Source organism: Poecile atricapillus, chromosome 4 (genome assembly GCF_030490865.1).
Source record: "Poecile atricapillus isolate bPoeAtr1 chromosome 4, bPoeAtr1.hap1, whole genome shotgun sequence".
Taxonomy (NCBI): domain Eukaryota; kingdom Metazoa; phylum Chordata; class Aves; order Passeriformes; family Paridae; genus Poecile; species Poecile atricapillus.
In genome coordinates this window covers 37,266,585-37,292,453 of record NC_081252.1, presented here as the reverse complement: position 1 = coordinate 37,292,453, position 25,869 = coordinate 37,266,585, and the positions used below count along the sequence as shown (strand labels likewise).

General features: G+C 34.6%; 1 protein-coding gene across 1 annotated transcript in view; it reads left to right on the top strand.

The window, feature by feature from the left end:
• MARCHF1 (membrane associated ring-CH-type finger 1) overlaps positions 1-25,869 on the top strand; it is a 186,572-nt gene that overhangs the window by 93,282 nt on the left and 67,421 nt on the right. Inside the window, exon 3 of the mRNA XM_058838570.1 lies at positions 2,327-2,466. Coding sequence (XP_058694553.1) covers positions 2,365-2,466 — 102 coding nt within the window. The 5' untranslated portion in view covers positions 2,327-2,364. The remainder of the gene's footprint in view (positions 1-2,326; positions 2,467-25,869) is intronic.

The window sequence follows — 25,869 nt, the reverse complement described above, 5'->3', positions numbered from 1 at the left end:
GAAATAGCAGAAGCTGTCAGAGATTTCTATTGCATCCAGCCCATCAGTTTGTGGTTTTATTCAAATTAAAATAATTGATTAGAAGTCACAGCTTGGTAAGACTCAGACAAGAGGTACATAATGAATAATAGTGACTATATTTATCTTAGCAGAGCTCAGCATTGAAGGCTATTTGTATTTCAGTATTCCTGTAGTTCTGCTCCTGGAGTATTTTGATGGTCTGCCAAATCATGCAGCTGGACAAATACCATCACTTTGATTGCTGTTGGGGATCTTTGAATACAGAGAACAAAACTTAGCTTAGATAAAGAACAGTGTGTTTTGTGTTCAATTTCCTGCTGTTCTGTGATAGCAGTTAGATTCTGATAAAGACTGAAAAAGCATAACCTTTGTTACCTGAATCTGATTATGCTTCTGAATTAAGCATATAAATTCTTTTCACTTGCTAGATTTGTGAACATTTTTAGAGATAGGATGCATTTATTTCATACAACTGGCTGATTTTTAATACATCATCCTTAACACCCTTAACCACCCCTTTTTTAGCATTGATATTGTATAAGATGAGCAAGAATTGTGTGTCCCTTTGCTTGGCTAAGTCATAAGTTAAGATTTTCTCACCTTAAAAAATATGAATGGAGTAATTATTCTATTTTTTAACAAATCTAGAGATGATGAATTAAGATTGTTTTCAGGAAATTTATTTGTGGTGGTTCTTCAGGTGTATGAGCAAGAGTAAAGTCCTTCTTTAAGTCATGATCTGGACAATGGCAGTCATTTTGATTGCTCAGGGCAAAAAAAGAAGAGTTGGGAATCTTCCAAAGGGTTCTGCATGCCAAGAAGACCAGAATAGGACTGTACCTATATTCAGATTGTTTATTGTCTTCACAGGTACAGGCAGTATAAAAAGGATTGATTGAGCACTTACTGAGCATGATTTTGTATCTCATGTTAAGATTTCAAGAGACAAAAAAATTGTAAAAATCAGTTAATCAGTTGTCTCACCTAATCATCTCCAGTGCAATGCAGCTAAGGCTAATTTCCACTTATTCCTATCAGTTCCATGAGGTTGTGTGGGGAATACAGCTTTGTGCATTTCGTACTTTGTAAACTATATATTAATGGTTAAGTGTGGAAATGGTAGAGCTGTCATTGTTCAGGAAGGGGTTGTAGTTTGTCATACTCAGAACCTGGAAGGATGAAATCTGCTGTAAATATATACATAATCTGTGTCCGGCATGGAGATGTATTGCAGAAAAAATAAATGTAAGTTACAAGTGCATAATATTCAGTGATGCTGCATAGTGCCATGGGAGGTCTTTGTCATTACTGTATTTATGTTCCAGTTTTATTCAGTCTAGTGTTAGCCTTATTTGGAGTACTAGGCACTCAATCTGCTAGGTTAATCTTTTTGTATATTATGTTTCATGATTCTACAGAAGAACACATTTTTAAATTACAATATGTTAACAAACAACCAGAGTAGAAATTGCTTCAGATGTTGAGAATAAAATTGCTCAAAGTTGTTTTTTGTAATTAATTAGCAAAGTTTTGCACTGACTACCTCCATTGCCAACTTCGGTTGGGAAAAAAACCGAATTGTGATTGTGAATTTTTAAGCATACTTATGAAGGTTTCTTACACTTAGTAGCATGCTGTACTAGTGCTGCATTTCCAGAATGTGGTAGTGTTATTAAAAAGTATTTTGTTATTACAAACTAAAAGTAAATTCAAGGGCAATTTGCAGTTGGCACATAGCATTTATTTCTGCTGTGCCTACATTAGTTTTTGCTATTTACAACACATCCTAACATAGCACTTCAAGATGAGCCAGGTATTCTGCAGTGTCTGGGCATGGGTACATACAGGTTTGTGTGTTTTCACACTTCATTTGTGTTTAGGATGTGCTACTGCTTTAGGGCTATTCCTTCTTGTTTCAGTGAATGTGGGGGTTTGTATCCAAATGTTATATAGTTTTTGGGATGGTGCTAGTCTCAGAGGTATTCTGTAATAAAATCCCTTTAAAATAACACTTTTTAAATTGAAGTTACAACTTGAGGAAGATTTAACATGGAGAGAAGGCACTGTATTTGCTGACACTAAAATAGTATTAATGCATGTAAGGTGAGCTGAAAGTGCATGACTCTTTTCTAACCCTTATGGTTCAGCACTTTGGAATACTTCAGAAAAATGTGTTCTTTTAAAAATACGTTAATTAGCTTATTCAGATATAACTTAAAAAGCTGTTTTTAAAGGCATGCATCCAGAGACATGCCCACAATGAATTCAAAGTGTCAATGTTTCAGGGAATCTAAATTATTTTCAGAATTTCAGAAATTGAGAAGGGATAAGTGGAAGGAGAAAATGTTGGGCTGGTGCCAAGCGATAGCTCGTAACCCTCACAGACTTCCAAACAGCACAAGAACACCCGAGGTCTCAGGTGATGCTTCACATAACTCTGCTTTGGTGAGTGAAAAGTTGCATTTCGTGATGGTGGCATGCTCAGATGAACTTGAGAGGTGTTAAATTTATTTTTAAAATTGTATTGTTTGCCATTGCTTGCATTTCCTCCATGTGTGAAACCCTTTGCTATAACATCTGTTTACTCTTTCAGTTTGCTTTTTTTTGTCTTTTATGCTATGCATGGTTCATTCTGACTTGCATGCTGTGTCTATAAATCAGTATTGATATTTTGTGAATGATAAAGTTTTCAAGGAGGAGATGACCGAATATGGATCACTTCTATTCCTTGTGATCTTAATCAGTGCAAAAATGGCATCTGGTCCCTGATGAATACAGCTGGACATTGTCTAAAGGCACCTCATTTGCTCTTTGTTCCTGCCTGTAACAGGAACAAAGTATCATGTGTCTAAACTTGTGTTAGACAGCTGGATTTTAAAATGATCTTCATATATTAAACATGCTATTGCAAGAGATGGTTGAGTTTCTGCATGCGAAGCTGGTAGTAGATGTTCAGGCAATGTAAAGTTGACAGTTTATGTGGTGGAATTAAAATATATCATATGAAACTGAATAAAGTTACTCATTGATAAGAATTTTAATCCCACAGTTTTTGTTCATTGAAATAAAGCCACTTACATCAGTAGACCTGGCCAGGTGAGTAAGAACTGGTACTTGTATGTAAAGGCTTCCAACTGCCCCACCTCTAAGAGCAAAAATTGTCTACTGTTCTGCTTGTTTTAATTCAACTGACATTTTCAGGCTACAGCCAGACTGGATATTTGAAACACACCCAGTTCAATATGCCTGCTCCAATTTCATTAATGAGTGTTAAATAGGCACTATATTTCCCTATCCTAAGAAATGTGAGTGATCAGGAAATACTGCCCTGCAGTTATTGAAACATGGACATTTAAGGATGACATTTAAGCTAAAAGATGAATAATTGTTCCTAACCACTGAGGAAATGTGGTAGTCCGAGTGAAGGGGCAGTGGTCTGCTTGAAAGCTGTTGAAGTTTTGCTGAAGTAAAGCCCCTACGTAATGTGGCAAGATTATCATGTTCAGTGGTAAATTATATAGAATGTAAGTTTCTGCCACAGAAGAGAACACAAAAAGGCAGCATTAAAAGCTGCAAATTTTATAGTTCATTTTATATATCCTAGAATATTGTTATGGCTCATTTTCATCTAGAATACTGTACTTTCAGAGAAATAAAAGGAAATTAAAAATCAATGCTACTATGAAAAAAGATGTCAAGTATATTATCCTCACATTTAATTACTATTGCTATTTTATTTTTAAATTTTATTTAAATGCTTTTACTATTTAACTATTAATAGTAACAGGAGGTAGCTATTAAGGAATTGAGATATGTGGAAATTTGCATATTTTGATTTCTGCTTGACTGCTATTCAACATTTAATTTGGTTTGATATTCATGAGATAAGCATTCCAATCTACCAGATGGGATTTAGAAATGATGAACTGGAAATACAGTTCAGAATTGGTGGATCCAGAGACTTAGCATCTTTTAACCCTATTAATATTAAAACTGGTTCAAAAATAAGTTTGCATGTGGACTGCTGCTTAGTTGATGAAGCATGTAAGAAAGCCAGAGAAATAAACTACTGGGAAAGATACTGTGTGTCATTTAATATCGTGCTTGGCTGTAGAACAATCTTCACAACAGGAAATAAAGCAATGTCTCTTGAGGCCTGCCAAGCTTTCCTTTTCATTTTCTTTTGCTTCCCACTCTCTCAACCATGACTTTTTCTATCCCTCACATGTGAAGAAAATCATATTCAGTATAAGCTGTTGCTGGCAATGTCTTTCCAATTTGCAGGATGTTGACTGAAAATCCTCATTTCGCTTGTGAACATTTTTAATCTGAAATTTTGTTTGACATCAGTTTTGATTTTGCTTAGTAGTCGTTGCCTTTTCAATATTGAAAAATTTTTTGGCTGATCTTGAGTGAAGATACAGAGTTTAGCACTGGAAACTGAAAAATTATGAAACAGCAGAAAATAAAGAATATAGCAAATTATTTGTTCTAAGTGTACAAAGCCACTTCTGATGAGCTATTCAAGCGTCTTTTTTTCTGAATTAAACTTCATTTTTCAGTGCATTGCAGCTCCTCTGTGGACCTGATTCCCTTAGTATGGGTTTATTTGGTGAGTCTTGTGCCCGTGTGAGTCTGTGCCATGAAGACACAGCTCTTTGCTTCCTTATTCTATAGGTGGCAAGTCTGGGTTTGGAAGGAAGCAAAGTGGAATGTAGACTGCCTCTTTTTTTTACCTCTGCCATATGCTTTTGTGTACACTTCTGATTCAGCAGGATGTCTTCTTTATCTCAGAACTTCAGCTAAAGCATTAAAAAATACTTTCCATTTAAACCTAAACCCCAGAGTGGGCATTTCACAATGCCACCTTCCTGAAGGAAAATGATCTGAAAATTGCAAGCAACTCTCATTAATTTTTCACAGAATCGTAGAATACCAGGATGGAAGGAATCTCAAGGATCATCTGATCCAACCTTTCTTGGCATAAGCACTATATAGACAAGATGGCACAGCACCCTGTCCTGCTCAGTCTTTAAAATTTTGAGCAGCATCCATCCAGCACCTTCCCTTCAGAGGTTATTTCAATGGTTCATTGTTCTCATTGCAAAGCGTTTTCCTCTTGTGTCTAATCAGTGTGCCCAGACTGTTCCCAACTTGTGCCCATTATTTCTTGTCTTTTCCTTCTAACTCCTTGTAAAAAGGAGTCTTCGTCTTCTTTTTAGCCACCCTTGAAATACTGGAACATGATTATGATGTCTCCCCTAAGCTTTCCTTTCAGCCTTAAGGCTGAACAAACCCAGTTCTCTCAGCCTTTCCTCATGTGGCAAGCTTCCCAGTCCATTTTTATGGAAAGAAATATTTTTCTCTGTGAAAAACAGAAGGAAGCTTAAGGAGCAGGAAGCAGGTTATGACCATTAAGAAATCGCTTTTTTCATTAAGCAAGTAAATGGAATACAGAACAGCAGTGGAGGAAAAAATACAAAATAATTAAGTTCATGAAAACATTGGAACGTATTTAAAGACTTTAATAAAATCAGTTGCACCATTTCATTTTATTTGATGTTAAGATGTTAAGATTAGCTTCATTGAAATCAAATATTAAATCAATTTATTTGAAATCAAATAAATTCTGAAATATTTTAGCAGAACTCAACTAAGGATTCTTGGAAACATTTTTCCGTTATTGTTGTCAACTTAATTATAATAATATCTTCAAGCTTTATCACCTTAGTATACTTTATTCGAAGATTAAAACCTTTGCATTCAGTTTTAGGTGGTCCTCTAGCTTCTTGTTTATAAGCAAAACTTTTAAAGTTTTGAATCATTGAGTCATCAAAGGAGGCATAAGTTCTCAAAAAGACTGTTTAACATTGCAGTTTATTGGATTTGGGGATTTGTATTGATAGTTTTAGATTCATAGTGAGTAACCTTTTCTAATACTGAAAATAATTTCATATAGTCCATTAACTTGGTGTAGTGGAATATAAACCTGGAATTGACTTTGCTTCTCTGATAGCTTCATCTCTTTATCAAGCTAAATTTATTATCAGTTTGTTTCTGTATACATTGTTTCTAAACGTTGAAGATTCATCCTTTGTAATGTTCATCATATTTTGAGAGACTTGTAATGCAACTTCCCCATTTCGTCATAGTTTCCATGTTCCCATGAGTATCTTAAAAGGTCTTGTCTATTCCTGCTCCAGTTTGAACAGGAATGACCAGTTTTGCAGCATATTCCAGATCAAACTTTCTGTTCCTAACAATTCTCCAACACTATGTCCAGTCGCACATTTTTCATACTGAGTAGATTTAGAATCACTTTATTGATACTTTTTTGTAGCTGCTATTTTAGTTTTGACACCAAACCTCTAGACTATGTTGACTTTTAATACATGAGGACTGCATAAATTCAAATTATTGATGCTCTTCTATCATTTTCTATTCATCAGGCAACATGCAAATTCATATATTTTTCATTTTTCCCTTTCTCTGATATTTTCTGGAATTGGGGAAAGAATAGTAATGGTTTTTCCTTTACTTGAAAATAATCTAGATCTTGAAAGCTCATAATTATATGCAATAGTATTTGCAGAGTTTTGTCTTCTGAGAAGATAATGGATATAATTGAAAATAAGAAATTTAAAATTATTTCTTCATTAATCAGTCTGTGCTGGCAGTATCTATTTATACTGCGATTCTATAAGCATATGTATATGTGGTGAGTTCAAATTATTTTGATGGGAATATGTAAATATGTATTAACACTGATTAAGCAGTTTGCCTAGAAGCAGTTCTGTGTCTGACTGTCTTTGCAGAGCATCTGGTGTTTCTCTGGGTCCTAACTCAAAACCTGAGCATTATTATAATCTATGTTTCCAATTGTTATTTGCAGCCTCTTCTGCCTAGGGCACGGACTGGTCCTTAATCCAGTACATCATGTGAAATGCACGAAGCTAATGGCACAAGAGCAGTATGTACTGCTGAATTGTAGTCATTAGTATAAACCACTTTTCCCAGTTGTATTCCCAACCAGAATTATAGGTGAATATATGTGGAAGTATAGTCAGGTGAGTAACTAGATAATTTGTGTTCCGATATGCAAATCACATGTAGAAGTCGTGGCAAATGTTCGAGCATCTAATTTAGCTCTAAGGAAGGATTTCTCTTTATGTGATCAAATGATACCATCTTCTTTCTCCAAGAGAGCATAAAATATGATTATGAATGATCTGTTTGACCTTTAAATAGCATGGTAGATCCCATGTTGCCACATCTGATTTTTGACCGAGCAAGCTAATAATAGTTGATGGTCATCAGAAATACAATTAAACAAGCAGGGAAAAGTGAGAGGGTTTGGGGTTTTATGCTGTTCACCCTGACAGACAGCTCAGCCCCCCTATGGCTGCTTTCTCACTCCATCAGTGGCATGGGGAAGAGAAGCAGAGGGGAAAGGTGAGAAAAATCATGGGTTGAGATAAAGGCAGTTTAATCAGCAAGGCAAAAGCCACTCATGAAGGCAAAGTAAGGAATTCATCCACTGCTTCCCATGGGCAGTCAGGTGTTCAGCCATCCCCAGGAAAGCCAGGCTCCATGGTGTGTAATGGTTACTTGGGAAGAAAAATGCCACTCTGAATGTTTCTGCTTCCTCTTCCTCCTCCTCCTCCTTTCAGATTTATATGCTGAGCATGACACCACAGAACATGATGTTCTTTGGTCAGCTGGGATCAGCCCTCCTGGCTATGTCCCCTCCCAACTCCTTGTGCCCCCTCAGTCTCCTCCATGGTGAGGTGGGGTGAGGAGCAGAAAAGTTCTTCATGTGAGCCTTGCTTAGCAAAAAACTGAAACAACCCTGAGCTATTAACACTGTTTCCAGCAAAAGTTGGAAACATAGCCCCTTGCCAGCTACGATGATGAAATTTAACTCTATTCCAGCCAAAACAAGTACAGGTTTTCCTCCAGTGATGATGCAGTGAGTAGCTGGGATTTAATTGTAAGTTATGTTAACTATGTGAGAGTTGTAATAGTGTAAGAATGATTTATCACTGGATGGTCTTTAAAGGTCCCAACTAACCCTAACCATTCTTTAAATCTGGGATCTTTATCTAAACACCCAAACAATTTCAGAACAAGAAAGATTTCTTCATCTGAGTTTGAAGTGTGTTGATTTTCATCAAGGTAATGTAATTCCTTGATGAAAATCCTGTGAAATAGGATACATCTAGGTTTCCTTTTATACTGCAAGCCTTGAACTGTTAATCTGACAGGGAGTGATGGGATGTTTAGGATCTGTATTTTAATTTGTTACAAGAAAACCAGGTAATATAAAACTCAAAAACTAGATGTGAGAAAAGAGTAACTATCTAAGAATATGGAGTTGGTTTCTTCTGAATTATCATCTTATTTGTTTAACTGTTGAGTAGATTTCATGAATGAGGCTGCAGAACCAGCTAGGAAATCCACAATACCATAGCTACAAAAGTCTCTATAGACACCAGTTTTAAAAATATAGTAGTAACATTAATGTAATAGCCAAACAGTGTGTATCTGTGAGTAAAACTATGGAACAGAGAGATTGCACAGAGAAATGGAATTTTGAAAAGGTGCAGAATTGTTCGCCAGTCTAATAAATTGCATGATTTCCCTAAGTATCTGTCTGTGTTAAAGTTATGAAAACTGCTCCTTGTACTGTGGGTGTTCTACATCCTTCTGCACAATGCAGCACGCTGCCCAGCAGGGCAATTGTTTTAACGATGTATTGCTTTACAATTTACAGGATCAGCCTAAGCTGTCAGTGGCCTCAGGAGCCATGCCACCCCAGGCCAATCTTGTTGATTTTCTTTATATTTAAAGCCAATTAGCAGTCGTAACCTTGGTTACCATCACCTTCTACGTTCTCACCATGAATGTGTTAATAAGGATGTAAAGTTGCTAAGAGTTCATTTGTGTTCCTTTTCTGTGCATGCATAAACAATTAGAGCAGGGTAGATGCAATCCAAAGCTTTTGGGTAACTCTCCCCCCGTGTCATTTAATTATTTAAGAGCGAGAAAGATGCAGTCCAGTTTTTACAAATTTGACCAGTGATTTCAGTTAGACTTCCCCTATGGCAGGCTTAAAATGACAGTCCTCACTTAAAGAATTTTCATTTTGCTTTTTCTAACCAAAAATTGAGGCTACATAGAAAATTGATAGTACTTGGAATCTGTATGCATAAAAATAACTTAAATATAGGAGAAAAAAAGAAAAGCTTATCTGAATGCTGGATTCAATAAGGCAGTAAGATTTTAATATTGTCATTATTAATATTATTATTGTTATTATACTGTCATGTTTTATTTAGCTTTTTAACTCAAATTATGTTTCAGTTTTTTAGCTGTTATGATTCTGCATTTATAATCAGTGAAATTTGCAATAAAATGTTTTTCTCTAAATAAAATTGCTATAAGACATTGACATAAAATGTGTTAAATGTTCATGTAACTGTTTGAATAGGTTGTATTCAATCCTTTATTTTCCCCAGAACATTTCATGCATCTTGTGTCTCACAGCAACATATGCTCACAAGATTGGTTCAAATCTATTTCATATAAATTATTAGTAATTTGTTTCCTTTTTGTATAATTGAAGCTAACATAAATCTTTCACTTAGGGAAAAGGAGGATCATTTCAAGTTAGACTTAAACACCTATTAATTTTTTTTAGTTTTGAAGACAAGGCCTATGTCTGACTACATTAGACATGTTCACATAACTTTTGACTGAAAGTTCAAGAAATAATTTTTCTAGCAATTTTTTGTACATTCATAAAACTCTTATATTTAGTTTAAAGTATGTAAAACTCCAGGTTATGTGAAATAGGGTTACAGATACTGAAACAAGAGGGAATTGCCAGATCACCATTTAGTTTCGATCTGGCAAATGAGTTCTTGAAAATGAGAAAATCAGACAGGGCCAAGTAATTAACCTAAGTTTTTTTATAAGGTGAAATGAGTTATTCTCATTCTAGCTCAGTGAAGCCTTCAGTTCCCTCATTAAATGAACACGTACACTGTAGTGGGGAGGTCAGGATGATGGGAAGCATCAAAGAAATGTCTCTGCTCATTCATTTGTTGCCAAAGTAACCAGAAAGGAAAAGTATGAAAGCATATCATGTTAAAAAAAAAAAAAAAAGGAAAAAAGCTAGTGGTAGAAGATAATAATGCAACTTTATCTTGTTCGAAATCTCAAGGTAATACTAAATGTTTAAGTTAAATTGCAAGTTTATTTATATTCTCATTCCTGAGGCTCCCTAGTATTTGTATGGTATTTTGCTATCCAATACTACTAGAACTACAAGATCCAGAAACAGTTTAAGGATAAGCTCTCTAGTGTGCTGACTACTGCAGTTTGTGTAACTCAGTCCGGTAAGCAGAAATATGTATGCATAATTTGTTTAAATAGTCTATACTGATACCATTTGCATGCTTGCAAATATGTGAATAATGTGCATGTAAGTTTGTGTAGTATATATATATTTCAATCCTGCTAGTTTAGATTTTAGTTAATCATGTAAATTTGTGCAGTTTCTGCAAGAGGACTCATTTTCATTTTGAAGTGATTTGCGAAGTAATGATTACTGCAAAATACATTCCGAAATATATTCTTAAGAGGAAAACAGGGTTTTACGTGCACGCCTAGAAGCCATTTCCTGCATTCATATTAGTACATGGGTTTTGTTACAGACAGGGGTGGAAGAAGGAGAAAGCAGCAAAGCTGCAGGGAGCTGTGTACCTCCCTAGATGAATCCCTAATGTATTCTTCTGCTTTGCTGTCCTCGGTAAAAGCTTACCCAACACTACAATTGATTTGGTGTTGGTTTTGTGTCCTAGGACGCTACACAGTGCAGCACATCTCTGTAGCTGTGCTCCCAGTGCAATGCTGTGCCCAGGTGTTGTGGATCCACGTCAGCACAGGTTCTGCACTGTGTTCCACCCAGGCTGTGTGCTGGCTTTCCTGCAGATAATGAGCCTGCACATAGCAGGGCTGTCATCTGAGAACCTAGCCTGGGTACAGAGGCAGCTTGAGTCCTCGCAGTTCTCCATCCTTCCTTTTATCTCATAGAGGTGTCGGTAGCACAGATTAGTAGGGCCTCTTGAAATCTGCAGCATGTATGATTTCCCTTTTTATGTGATTTCGGTGGAGAGCTGAGGTGGAATAGGGTCTGGGGAGATATCAGACCTTCAAATAAAATATAACCTTTATAAGCAGATTCTTCCAAAAATACAGTCTGGGAAGTCTCTGAAATCATCTACTGTCTCTGTTTGGTGTTGTCAGTGTTACTGAATATACTTGTCATTGCAGCTGGAATTGTGGTGTTCCCTTTAAACAAAAAACGGCAACAGAAAGTGCAGAAAAGGAATCATAATTATTGTGTAGGTTAAAGCACTGTCTTTACATACATGCTGTGTTGTATGTAACTTCCATATAACTTTGTGAAAGTATTTTCTACTATTTTATTTCAGACTCATTGATATGAACTAATGAACACTTGAGATGAAATTTCACTTAAAATAGTAAGGTGCTTCTCTAGAGACAAAGGTGTTAGACTTACCCTGGCTGATAGTGGAAGGATTTAATAACTTTGGATAATTAATACAAGGAAGGAGGAGAACATATAGCAGAAGACCTAGGTTTTTTTTCTCAAGATGAATCAACAGACAGGCTGCAGTTTAGTGTTTGTTCTACAGGAGATGGAGATGACTGGCTGAACCAGGCACCCTTCTGCAATCTCATATGTGTTCAAATCTTTCTCTTAGGAATGGCAGTCCTATCAATTTCATTAAAATGGGTACATGGTCAAAGATGTGTGGATGCTGACCGTAATCACTTGTGTTGACTCTGCTGACTGAGAAAAACTGCTTGTGACCTTGTTTGGCTAATTATCTCTGGGGTTAATCTGTTATTCCCTGTCCCTGGCCTTTTCATGAAGTATGAGATGGGAGTAATAGGATAAGGTTAAGAAGGGGAAATTTAAACTGAAGGTGAAGAGCATAATCTTGCCAGTAGCATGTTTTAGGCTGCTGTGTGATTTTGTGTTGGGGGTTACAGAAGTCCCATGTCTGTTCCTTGAAATTTGGAATGGAAATGAAACATTTGCTATGATATTTTTGTTAGCTTTTTCATCTTTGATTCGTCTCTGATGTTCTGTGCTTCTAGGTTTTTTCCCTCCTTCTAAAGAAAATACACCCTAACTTTTCTTGCCCTAATTTTTTAGAATAAATCAGTGGTATGAAAGGTACAACTTCTCTACTAGATCAGTTGTCTGTGATTTCTCTAATAACTAAGCATTGTTTAAATAGAAGTGTTTGGAATTCATTATTTGAACCTGAAGATCTGTTTTTTCTGATAAAGTGTCCGTTTTCTATTTCTGTGCTCAGTATTTCAATTTTTGTTTCTTTTTCAATATGGATTGATACTGACAATATTTACTTATTAACCCTGTAGGCTGCAATTTATGTAATTGAGATATTGGTTTTTGTAAGGTATTTTAAATAGCCCACATTACAGTAAGAAGAGAGAGCTACACCAACTGTACTTTTTTATTTTGGGTATTTTTTTATACCCAAAATTTAAACACTGGTTCTTTTTCATGATGGATTGGAAGAAAAAAAGTGATTTTTTTTTTTCTTTTCTTATGACAGTTTTATCTTTTCTGTTGTTTTGGAGAAACAAAATTTAATGACATACAGCATAATCGTTATCTGACAGAAAAAGATGAAAAGCATGACAAAAATTGAGTTCATAGATGTATTGATATTACAAAGAGGATGTCTTGTTTTCCATTTATTTTCTACTTATGAATAAATGATGCAGTTAAATTTTGAGAAGTGTTTGTTCTTAGATTTAGTATTTATTTCATGTAAAAGAATCATGTTTCAAACTGCAGTAGGATTTGTTCACATGTGTATTCTACATTTTTATTATTCAGGCTGTAAATACCTCATTCTGGCAGTACGTAAATGTGATAATAAATGTATTTTGAGTTTTATTGCTAAACTGAATTTTCTTTGCCATGAGAGAGAAGAAATATTTTAATCCTACACACATGTTGGATTTTTTTAAATTTAGAGGTATAGAATCATTTAGGTTGATAAAGACCTAAAATGTCATCTAATTCAACTGTAAACCTAACACTGCCAAAATGGAAAGTTTCCCAAAACAACTAACTTTCCTGTCAGTTTGAGCTGTTCTTCTTTGATATTTACCAGGATTTACTATACAGTGGTCCCGGAAAGACTTTGGATTGGTTTGTTTTAAGATTAGGATTCTAAACTTAATTATTAATTAAAATTAAACTTAATTTAAAGTTTAAATTAAATTTAAAATTGAATGAAAAATAATAAAAATTTTAAGATAAATTTAATTGTTTTAATTTAATTATAAATTAAAATTTAATTAACCTAATTTTAAATTAATTAATTTTAAAAGCCAAATTAAAATTTCTTTTTTTAAAATATAGTTTGCTATAGAATATTTGAATTGAAAATGACAGATTTTAATTTTTCTTTTCATGTAATTTTTCAATTTTTATGCCATTTTTCTACAAATTTTTATTCCTTCCACATAAATTAATTTGGTAGTTTATAGAACTTTTGCCTCCCTTTGTTTCCTGTGTTAAAGAAACAACAAAAGAAAAAGGTCAGAAATTTGAAGGAACAACTGCTGAGAGAAAAAACTAAAATTGAAAGGCATAGAAGATTGTATTAATTCTATGCCATCCCATTTTACTCTTCCTGGATATTATTTGGCTCCTCACATTGTCTTGAGTCCCAGAGGAGAATCTGTTGTAGGGCTATCTTTAGTGTCAGTCAGTCAATAATTGGTGTTTTTAGTATAACCATTGGAAGAAATATGTAAGGGACATACGTAAATAAGAGGTGAAGGTGTATTGTGGGGGAAAGAGTGGATGTAGATAAAGCTCATTTGCTGTAGAGGCCATAATTTGAACTCGTGTTCTCCCTGGACAAAGAAACACCCAAGCAAGCAAATAAAAGAAAAACCCCCAAACCTGAAATACCTGTAGACCTTTTTGTATTTCATAGAGAAGCTCTTGAGTAAAGGCTCTGCCTTGTGTAAGTGTGGAGGCAGGCAGAATAAACTTATGTGCAGTGAAGTTCATGGTAATGAGGTCATTGAGCAGAGGTGCGTTGGTGCTGCTCCATCTAATTACAAGCTCACGGTAGAGGAAGACAACAGCAGCAGTGCAGGTGCTTCTGAGAGCTCCCAAGGTGCTCTGTTGGTAATGGGGTGCATCAGAACTGTATATGTATTATATATGTAACATTTTACCTATTTGATGCCAAAATGATTGAATTAATTCTTGTATTATGGAAACTTGTGTTTCTTGAATCGTGTTTGATGTTTGTTTTCTCCGGGTAATAATATTTCAGAATGTGTTAATTGCTTCATGTAATCTTTGTAATCTATAAACATTAGTTCTTATGAAATGTTAATTACCGCTGATAAAAATAAAATACAGAAAAATGAGCTAGTCAATTAATAAATTTAAATTATAATTGCATGAATAATTACTAAATTGTCAAAACATCAATAACTCTGTGTGTTGAACTACAGTAGTATGGGATAGGTTGCGTATTTTATGTAGACTAAGTATGATTTCCCTTCAGTTTTGTTGCTGTTGTGGGTTAAGGCCATTTTATTTAGAACTGAGATTATAAATTGCTGAAGGTCTCATCTTGTGAGTAGCCAGTTCAACGCACTCATTTTTAAGGAAGTGCTGATGTCCCAGTACTTTAAATATCTAATGGTGCTCCCTATCTGAAAATCCTGGTCTGTAATCAAAAGGGGTCTTTTCAAATGTGTGAAGATAAATTTTGGTTTTAAGTCAGTGTTTTGGGATTTCAGTAACAATTGTCTGATTTTCAGAGAACCAATAAAAGTTACATGTTTAGAATATCTGAAGCGATGCATCTCAGAGTTGATGTTACTGATATCTAAGTCCTACAATGGAATTTTTTGAAATAATGAAAGGGTGACTCAGGAATTTGATATTGTTATTATTACTGTTATGTACAGTAGTGGGAAAACGGAGTGAGGAAGATAATGGAGGAGAAAAGGGAAAAAAGTGAACACTGTATAAATACAGATGTCAACTCCACTTTAATAAGTGTCTTGTACAACTTGGACTTCACTTGTTCTCAAAAGAAAGTTTGTTCTTTTCCAAATGCTTTATCACACCATATTCACAGTTCACCTTGGCTTATGTAGTCAGAAATATCAATTAGCTGAATATTCACTGTGTTGACACTTCCAGCTAAGTGTAGTTTAAATGTTCTGGGGGTGCCTACCCTTTTGGCATGCGAGTATGTTTAAAATACAGTGTAAAAAATTGTTGAGACATCTATAACTAATCTGTTGTTTTTGAAGGTCTGTTCTAAGGAAACAGCGCTTTTATGTGCACCATCAATGACAGGAATCACAAACAGGCATCTTGCTGTACTTTAGTCATTGGAACATTCATTTTTCCTGCTTGATCTTGAATGTTGATCACGTTTGTTTCTCAAAATAGACGTAGAGAACATAGAGTATCACATAATTAATGTAAATGTGCTTTTTGGAAACCTTTTTCCGAAAGGTTTTTGGATTCAAAAAGTGATTAAAATACAAAGAATTCTGCAAAGTGCAATATTAAAACTTTGCTGTAGTGGTGTAAGCAACCTAAAAGCTTTTTGTTTAACATAGACAAAAAGTTTTCATGTAATACATCTGCATTTACAGGGTTGAATCAAGAGATTCTAGCTACAGTATCATCTTGAAAGCAGGGTCACTTCTTTAAAAGAAAAAAAGAAAGCATCTTTTTATATGAGTTTTTTAGTGAGTTCAGATATGAAAGATTTTTCAGCTCAGTGTTTCGAGTCTGAAGAACCATTTGCAAAGAGATAGGTTTTGAACAATGTGGGTTCCAGTAACATGAGATAATGCTTTGGTCAGTCAGTGCCTGACATGGAAAATGTGCTGCTTATCAACTCAGATGCATAAGATCTGCAATTACTGTAACAATTTTGGATATTTATTCTCAATTCAAAGTGGTTGTTAAAGCAATTGGTTTCTTGCAGGTGAAAATAAATAATGGAAAGCAACTTGGTTTTGTACATGAGAAAATTCAATATGGTTTGGCTATCTATGCATTTTTTTTTGGGAGGCAATTAGGCACATAAAAGCCAGTCAGAATGGGATCTGTGCATACTTACATATTCATGCACAGCATGTACTTTAATTAAACAGCAACCAAAAAAAATTCACTACGAGGAAAGAGCCTATTTTATTTTTCAAACCTTTTTATTTTTTGTCATCTAGAGATCATATCATTAGGAATTTTGTTTCTAGGGGCCATTGCCTGGAGGTTTAGTGCTCTGGTCTTCATATTTTTTAATTGCATGGTACGGCTAAACTCTTTCTTTACCAAAATATATATAAAGGTGGAAGAATATCTGAGAATTTTGTTTTCTGATAGCTCACAGGGGATCAGACCAAGTTCACTAGTGACTTTCTCACATTAGAAACAATGTAGTGGGTTGGATGAGACCTGACCTGTCTGCTTTTTGTTTTAAATTGAGAGGTTACTAACCTAGTATATGAATTTTTCTGATTGCAAGTTTTTATTTTGCTTTAATACAGATTTCCTCCTGCAGAGAATCCTAAAAAGCATTCTGACATGCTTGCAGACTTGCAGCAATAAAGTAAATTGGTAAAGTAAATATAATTTTTAATTTAACTGTTAGAACTTCTCTTAAAAACCTAATGTATTTACTTGAATTAAATTAAGTAATGCACCTTTGAGTATTTTTCTACATTACTTTATTAGGTACACTTTAAAATGAAAGATAAATAGAGTAGACTCCATTGGATAAACTCCTATTGTGGCTTTGTGTAAAATAATAAACAAAATGTATTTCTTTTAACTCAGTATTGCTAAAAACAGAGCAAGACAGTCCTCCAGGGCAGCTTAGTAGCTTCTGGTTTTCCCTGCAGGTAGCAGAGTGTCTGCTTTGATTCACGGCATTTTATTTTTTTTTCCAAATAGCTCGAACAGCTCACCTACAAAATAAGATCAGTGTTACTGCAGAATTGTCAGTGCTGGTGTAGGCACCCCTGCTCAAACAAGCTGAGCAATACTTTTAGGGCTTTCTGCACACTACCACAGTCTCAGGCTTAGTGCTCGCGCCCCTTGGAATCTAAAAAATGATAAAAACAAAAACATGACATGAGAAAAACGAGAATCAATAACTTGTGACATGCAGGAATGATGTAAAGTTTTGCAGTTGCTGGTTTTAGTTATCTCATAAACCTTTAATTTTCCTTGGACTGATTACAGATACCAAGAAATGTAACTGCTTCACGATTTATTGGCTGTTTACATTATTCCATTAGCTGTCTCAAGCTGCTTCAAGGACATTACTACTGCTAGTATTACTGTTGTTATTACTATCATAATTATTTACATAAAACAAGAAATCATAACATTTGCATTATTTTTTCCATAATGTTAAATTTGTAAATACTTTGGGAAAGGATGAATATTTCCATATCAGACATGATAATTCAATTACTGCTAAGTTTTCTGTGCCATGAGAAAGAATGAGGAGAGAAAATACATTTTACTGTTTTTTTTCTAAATGGGGTATGTGACAAGAATTATATATGTGATACTGAAAACCAGGGGGTTTACATGTTCACTCCTTTTCCCTTCAGACCCAATACTAAATGAAGCCCAAGACCCAAGACTTAGAAATGACAGCCTTTTAAATACATTATTTAGAAAGATGAGAGTGAAAATTTAATGTATTCCCATGCATTTGACCTGTAGGTTATCTTTAAAACAATATAAAAAAAAAATTAGATTCAGCAGGATGTCTGTGAATAACATGTCTGCTCAAGAAAGCTTATTAGTTTTCTATAATAGCCTTCCAGTCACTGCCTCTGGATTTGGTTGTCCTGAGATTGTTATATTAATGGAAACAGTGTAGTTGAAACTGCTTTATAATCTTCACTAAAACCTGTTCTGTCAAGAGATTTTTGTGATGAAACTTTCCACAATAATGATGCTGTTTTTGACATTCATGGAGATGCTTTTTCTTGGAAATGTATTTTTTTGTACTATGTTCTGTAAAGCTCACCTTTTGAACAAAACCATGGATTTTGCTATGTCTTGTAAGAAATAAATTTATTTTAGAATAGAAATCAAGTAATTGTTGAGTTCCTTTGCTTAGAAAAGTTTTTTAAAAAATTATTTCAAGTCTAGGTTTATTTTAAGTTTTCAGAATTGTTCCAAGTTCTTATTTTAAATAGTAAAAACTAAAAGCTTTCAAACATTTTGAACTTGAAAATCCCATTCACAATATGCTGCATTGCCCTTCCTGATTTCCCATCATTCCCCATCCCGTCATTTTCCACCGAATCTCAGGTGTGCACATCTGTCTTCCCCTGTCTAAAGGTCTTTTCAGTTAGGAGGGAATTATTGCAGGATTTGTTTTTCAAATTTCAAAGCCTCAGTAATGGACAGAACAGATATTTATGGGGGGAAAGGGAAAAAGGGAAGATTTTGAAAACAAGTTTCTACTATTTTACCTTTCATTTTATCAACTGTATATAATTTTTCAATTTATTTCAAGTCCCAGATACAATGTTTTTAAGATGAATACATTTTTAAATGCATCTCTTTTTCAGTCAGAGCTTAAGTACTAAAAATTTGAAATATTTTTGTTCTGATTTGAAAAATCTTGTCTAATTTTCAGATTAGAATAGATATGGGCAAAACTGGTATGCCTGAAAATCCACTGTGGAAGGTTCAGTAATTAAAGATACATGACTGATTTTGATAAAGCACACAGCACTTCCTTATCTGAGTGTTCCTCTTGGTTGCAGAATGGAAAGCATACTAATATTTGGTGAGCTAAGATGAGAAATCTAGCCAAATGTTCATTTTAGTGCTGTAGAAGGGCATCTTTTTCAATGGATAAGGTATGTAAACATGTTTATAGCAATATCCCTTAGCCATGTTTTGTTTAAAGTGTGTCTTTAAAATCCATATGTACAGGTGAACTGTGGGATGAGAAAAGCTAAATATATTTGGACTTGCTGGAAGTACTTTTATCTTTTTCTAAATTTTTATTAAAATTCCTTTTCCCCATTCCATTTATCTCACTCCATGCAGCAGCAATGAGCGCATTAACAAAGGAAATTAACCTTTCATGCTGCCCTGAGCTGTGATCTTGTCAGATCTTGTGGAATAAACCAACCTGGGCTTAATCAGTATTTTAGAGAACTGCGAGGAGCAAAAAAATGTAGGTCTGCAAATCAGATTGCTCCTCTGTTGTTAAGATTTCTTTTTTTCTAGCAGATTTTATTCTTGTGTAGTTTTTAATTTATCTTTTTCAGGTGCCTTGCTTTGAAAATGCAGATCATGAAACTTCACCATTCATCACTCAGTTCCTGGACAGCAGTGACATTATTTTACCTGTTGTTATACTGAGTAGTGCATGGAGTTTTCAAATTAACATGTCAGAGTATAAAATATGAAGTAGCATACAAATATGTTTGTAATTCATATTAAGTTTACTTCTTGCTATAGCTACAAGCGTAATAGCTTTGTATGAGGCTGAATATGATACAAAATAAGGCACACCTTGTATTTTTGTATTAAAAGATGCTTCAGTATGGCAGAGGTTGGTATTATTCACTGTGCTCCTAAAATATTGTGCTGCTCTTGGAATTGTTGTGTATTGTTCGGTTTTGTCCAAGTTTTGAACAATGAGAAAGCAATAATGAAATTTAAATGTGAAATCTCTCTCCACCTAAAAAAGATGGACTTTTCTCCTTCAAAAGCAACTGATGTCTTTAGAAGAATACAAATCTCAATATTTCTGTGACATGCTTCCCAAAACTGAAGAGGAGATAATGTAGGATGTTTAACAGCCCATGATGAAAGTATTTACTTTCATTAATTTCACCAGTTGCATTCCTTTTAATATCTACAGAACATTAAATTTTAAAATGTACCAATTTCTTTGACAGAATTCCTTATTTGATTACTGGATTGTGTGAAGAACTGCTGCTTGTTATTGTTGATGAAATCCCTGGGCTCCTACCGAGCTGCGTATTGAAATAAATTGTCAAATCTTACATGGATTTAGAAAGCATCTTTTATGCCTCTTTCAGAGGCCATATTAAAAAATTGCAAGGGTCCCTGAGGCCTAGGATGTATTTGCTGTTTCTGTACAATTTTGAGGCTACTGTGTAAATTTTTCGAAGGAAAAAATCATTGTCACTTATTGATACTATCTCCTAAATTATGCCTTCTACCCCTTTGACAGTCAAAATTAAAGAAATTCAACTCAGAGTCTTTGAAACACCTGTGTTTTTTTGGAAAGAGTGTGAAATACCCTCAAAAAGATTTCAAGCAGAGCGCTACTCCCACTTTCAGATTTCCTTGCAGTGGGTTCCGAAATAACCAGAGCAGGATGTAATGTCAGTAAATTCATGGGTGCTGAAAATCCAGTTGAATGGAAGAGTAGGAGGTGGCATTAACTGCTCCATCTCAGCAGATCCCACTGTTCTCTGCAGCCTTGGTGCCCTGCCTGGTCACTTCAGGAATGGGAGGCAAGGACATGATGAGTAGTCAAAATGCTCATCCAGGATTCCCTCCCAGGCATATGTGTCCAACCTTCATCTTCATAGGGGTTGCACTTGTGTCACTTCCACCATTCTTTGCAAGGGGGAAAAGAACAGCAGCTTTTCCCTTTTTTTTTTTTAAATTAATTAATTTATTTGTTTTATTTTTTTTTTTTTTTCAGTATGGAGGTACTGAATGTGTTCGGGGGATGACTTTGGATTAAACTTTAACCAAGACTCCTTGTATTTTGAAAATGCTTAGGCAGAAAGGTTCTTGGAATTAAGGCACAATCTCTGGAGGAATAGGTTGTCCTTTATTATCACTTCTTGTAAACCTTTCTCTGAGCACATGCAGGAAGAAGTTAAATTCATAATTTTGTTCCCTGGTTAGTTCTTTGGCAGTAGAGTTTCTCACACCAAGCATAATCAAAGGTGAAATTAAAAGGTTCATTGTTCTTTTTGAAGACAGTTCTTCTATGATATGTTTGTACAAAAAGCGTCACTAAAAGACTGATTCCTGTCTTCTTGTATCTATAAATTCATCAGGGCAGAATAGCCATATGTTTCAAAAGTAATTGATGTGCCTAGGTAACCTGACTTTGAGATGCCTCAGCACAGTATATTGCTTAGAGAGGACTAGATTCTTTGGCATTGCACTTAGCTAAAAGTCAAATTTTTATTTTGGTATGGGACAGAATAATTTATGCACACCCTCTGCAATACCTATGAACAGTAACACTTGCCAGGAATTTAACCTCCCAAAGCGTGATCTAAATCTTAATTTCATTTCAAAGTAGTTATTTTTATACCTTACATATTTATATCGGAAGTAGTCTTTCATTTGCCTTCATGATCTAGGCAAACAGGTGATTTACCATGCAAACATGGAAAAGACTTTATATTTGAAGGCTTTGCTGGAGTCACATGCTGTCATTGAAAGCTCTCTCACTGGAAAACAATAATTAACATTTCTGATGTGATTTTAATGTGATGAAAAGCTGAAAGGGTGGAGATGATGATGTGCAGCTGTGTGGGAAGAAAGGACTGAATGCAGGCTGTATGTGAAAGCAGCAGAGTATTGTCAGACTGCTTCTGAAATAGAGGGCTGCAGGTGACCTGTTTAGTTTACATACTTTTTAAACTTAATTATTCCTTACTCAGAGGCATGATTTTTTTAATTAATACAATATCACAGGGAAGAGTTTCTCTAGGATTCCATGTCTTACATTGTTTTTTTCTCTTCTTCTTACTTGTGGAGTCCTTGAATTAGTATACTTGCACTCAAAAGAATGTATTTTATTTATGCCTTCTATTAGTTCTGTGAATATTATTTTGGTGTTTTTTAACAGTAGCCTCAGAATATTTAAAACTAAGGGTTTTAAGCAGAATAACAGCAATGAGATGCTTGGGTTTTGTCACTGAGTGTTCAAGTACTTTTGAAACATTGAACCTGTTTTCAAAATAGCTTGGGACTTCATAGATCAGGAGGAATGTTAAATGTGCTTTTTCGCACGTTTCTCGATCATACAGGCACTAGGATGTATAAATGCAAGTACTTAATTTAAAAAAAAAAAAAAAAGATGGTTTTCAATAATTTTATACTTATATACTAATTTCTTGTTCTCTTGTATTCTTACTATGTGTTCTAGGTTTCATAACTTCCAAGTTAAGATGTCAATGTTCTTGTTAACCCTAACACTTCTTCTTTTAGGTATGCAGTAAGATATTAGATTATAAAAAACCTGTTAATTCCAGTAATTTAGTGAGCTAAAAAAAGGACATTAAGTTCCTGATAGATTCCTAAATATGAACATATGCTGTGTTGTTTGTGTATGTTAAAATGTCAACACTGAATTATAAGTAATGCTACATCCTGCCATATGATCAAGTACTTGAAGTTAATGTAATACTTTCAATGGTTTAAAAATAACACCCAAAATAAACTATTTGTGTATACATTGCTTCTCTTTTCCACTACTCCAGTAGTGAAAAATAAGCTAAGATACAAATTTTACATTGCTCACATCTAGTGGGAAATTTGCAATTCTCCCATGACACCAGCAAGATCATCTATCTCAAATTCCTAAATTTATCCATGAAAATAAGAGATAATTTTGCCATATTATATCCTGCTTTTTAAAGCTCAGTCAGCATAGGAATTTAAGTGCAGAGTGATTTAATTACATTTTGGAAAAAAAAAATGGTTTTGAAAAAGAAAAGTTATGGTTTTGCATGAAGGTAAACAAAACCTTTTATCAAAAACAAACAAAAAATCTAGGAAAAGATAAAGATTCATTTACTAAGGAAATAAAAATTAACTTTTAAAATTAATGTTCTTACTTTAGTAGCTGTAAGCATGCTTGGACTGTAACAGGGCCACTAGTTTATTTTTTTTTTTCTTAAACAGAAATTGATTTAAAGAGTTTTCAGGTCGCATTCCAGCCTTCTGACAGCGGGCTGCACAGGACTCATTGTGGTATGAATGGTAGCACCATTCATCAGGAGCATGAGTGTGCCATCAGGCTCTTTCTATTATTTTGTGTATTTCCAGTATTCCAGTGGCTTCATTACAATTTCGTGGCTGTCTAGCCATGCCCACAATCACAGGGTTCAGTTCACTAGTGAAATAAAATAAACCAATGATGAGCAGTTCACATCATCCAAGCTGAGGCTTTGCCCTGAATGCGTAGATTTGCTTTAAAGCTTTCAGTGTCGTTACCAAATTGAATGAGAATTTTAGATACTCTTTTCTGTATTGTAAATCAAGCCTGAATGAATCACTGGTGGCACCATGGCATTTGGTTGATAAGATAAGCAGAATGCTGAGCGTAGAGAGGAGATAATGCACTAATGGACAAATCTTCACGTGTCCTGCATTGCAATCTGCACCATGACAAGGCAGTGTGTATCAGCAGAGCCAGTTCCAGTGCTGCAGATGGGTAGCCAAAATTCTCTTAGAAAACAAAAAAATGTCAGCCTTTCTGGATCTCTTTCACTTAGGGAAGAATAAAATGGTTGGGTTTTTTTTTTTTTTTTTCCGATTTCTTACCTTGTCACATTCTGCAGAGTCATCACTATCTCACATCAGCTGCGGGTATTGAAACACATGGCATTAACTGAACTTGTTTGTGTGTCAGAAACTGTAATTTTGGAATTCTGCTGGCTTAAAGGAGTGCTGTGACGCATTGGCCACTGGACATGGTTTGATTTGGAAAGAAAATTAACTTTGATGCTTAGAACATTGCGGTGGTGTCACAAGTTAAGTGTGTTTCTTGTTTCATTTCTGCTTTGGGCTGGGGGCAATCAGAGTTCTGACAGCATGGCAGATTTTAAATTTTTTAATTGAGTGCTCATCAGTGAACCCAAATCAAATGAGGAAATGCAATATGATACCCTATTACCAGAGATGAATAGAATAAACAGAGGTGAGAGTTCAGATATTTACCAGTACCCTAAGCTACAGGGTTTATGGTATAGATTTTAAGTTAGTGTGTTTTATATCAATATAGTAGTGAAATTCTTGGTGTTACAAAGTCAAAGCAGATGGATTTTGGTGTTTGCATTGTTTATGAAATTTGAATATATAGTGGTACAAACTTTGGAACAGTTTGTGTTTATAATTTCATGTCAACTGAGCTGACAGTTTTGGAATCATCAGTGAAGTATAGAAATGCTGCAGGGGAAGAAGAAACTTTTCCCCATAAATAAAATACATCTTTTTTATTAATGAATGAATGTGCTCTAGTGAAGTCTCCTTTACAGGATTTTTGCTGCCTGTTTTTTTCTGTAGGTTGAATTGAAAATTGTGCTGTTTCGAAGTATTGAAGTAATAGCAAGATGCAAAATTCACTGAAAAAAATTGGGAGTCCATCCAGTTGGTCACATTACTCAAATGGTGGTATTTAAAAAAGAGAAGTCCAGAATTTAGGTTTTTTTTAAAACCTTTTAATCTTACTTCTCAGAGTATGATTTAAATAAAGGAATTAACTGTCACTTTCAAAAGAAGAGGGAAACAAGGATTCCCAGAGTTATAAAATTTTAATGGAAACATCCTGCAAGGTGCAAATGTTGTTTCATAGCTGGGGATAATAGTTGGTTGGCATAGAGAATATTTTGAATAAAAATATTTATTTGTATAAGAATAGTTTTGTTGGCAACTGTTCTAAGGAAAACTTGACAAAACGCATATTTGTTAAAAATACTAATAATTAGTTTTAAAATTTAACAGTAAATTGCTGTACAAAGCAATAAATATTTAGCTAGCTAAAGTATCTAAATTCAAGGTACATTTGAGTGAATATTGACAGTTTTATTGCAGTGTTTAGTGTATGAAAGGCAGAATGAAAAGTCGCAAATATGTTTGAGGAAGGAAAGGTAACAATGAATGGAAATAGCCTTTGGATGAACAAAGAGAAATACCAGATTAGAGAAGCCCAAATCCTTTCTGTGACTAATAAGGTCCTTGAGCAGTTTTGAAAACACTGAGGAGATACAGAGTCAAGGATTATGTGTTCGTTAATTATTTTGAAGCTTGCTAACTAAAAAAAGGAATAAATTTTGTTGATAATAAAGGATTATTCAGTGGACAGGAAACAATAAATTATAGAAGAATTAACTATTAATCTCAGGTTTGATTTAGTGTTAGATTTCCATCTTGGATACAGTATGCAATTTTGCTTTATGTTCCTGAAGAATGCTCTTAGCAAAATACCTAGCATTAAAAAATGTGTGTTTCTTGCTAAAAATTGAGCTCTTCTGCCCTCTTAAACAAAAACCTGTATCTAAGCTTTCAGTAGAAAATTGAGTTTCTATGTTTGAAAACAGGGGAACATAGAGACAAATTTTTAATACTCGCATTAGTTGCCACAGCTGCCTTACTTATACTGTATTTTGCATATTACATCCACAAAATCTTTAGCAGGCTTTCTCATTAAAACATGTAGTTTGAGGTCTGAGAGGTTGCACTTAGACAGTTGCTTGAGAGGAGAAGACATTAAAGTGCTTGTGCTATTTTGTGCTTCATACAAATTTCAAACCCAAAACTTGGGTAATTTTTGCATTGGAAGCATTTCTCAGGCCATTCATTATTCTAGATATTGACCAAGTTTGAAAAAAGAATTTTCATTTTGTTGATATTAATAATTTGAAGTTTTAAAAAAATCGTATTTCTAGTGGAAAGCA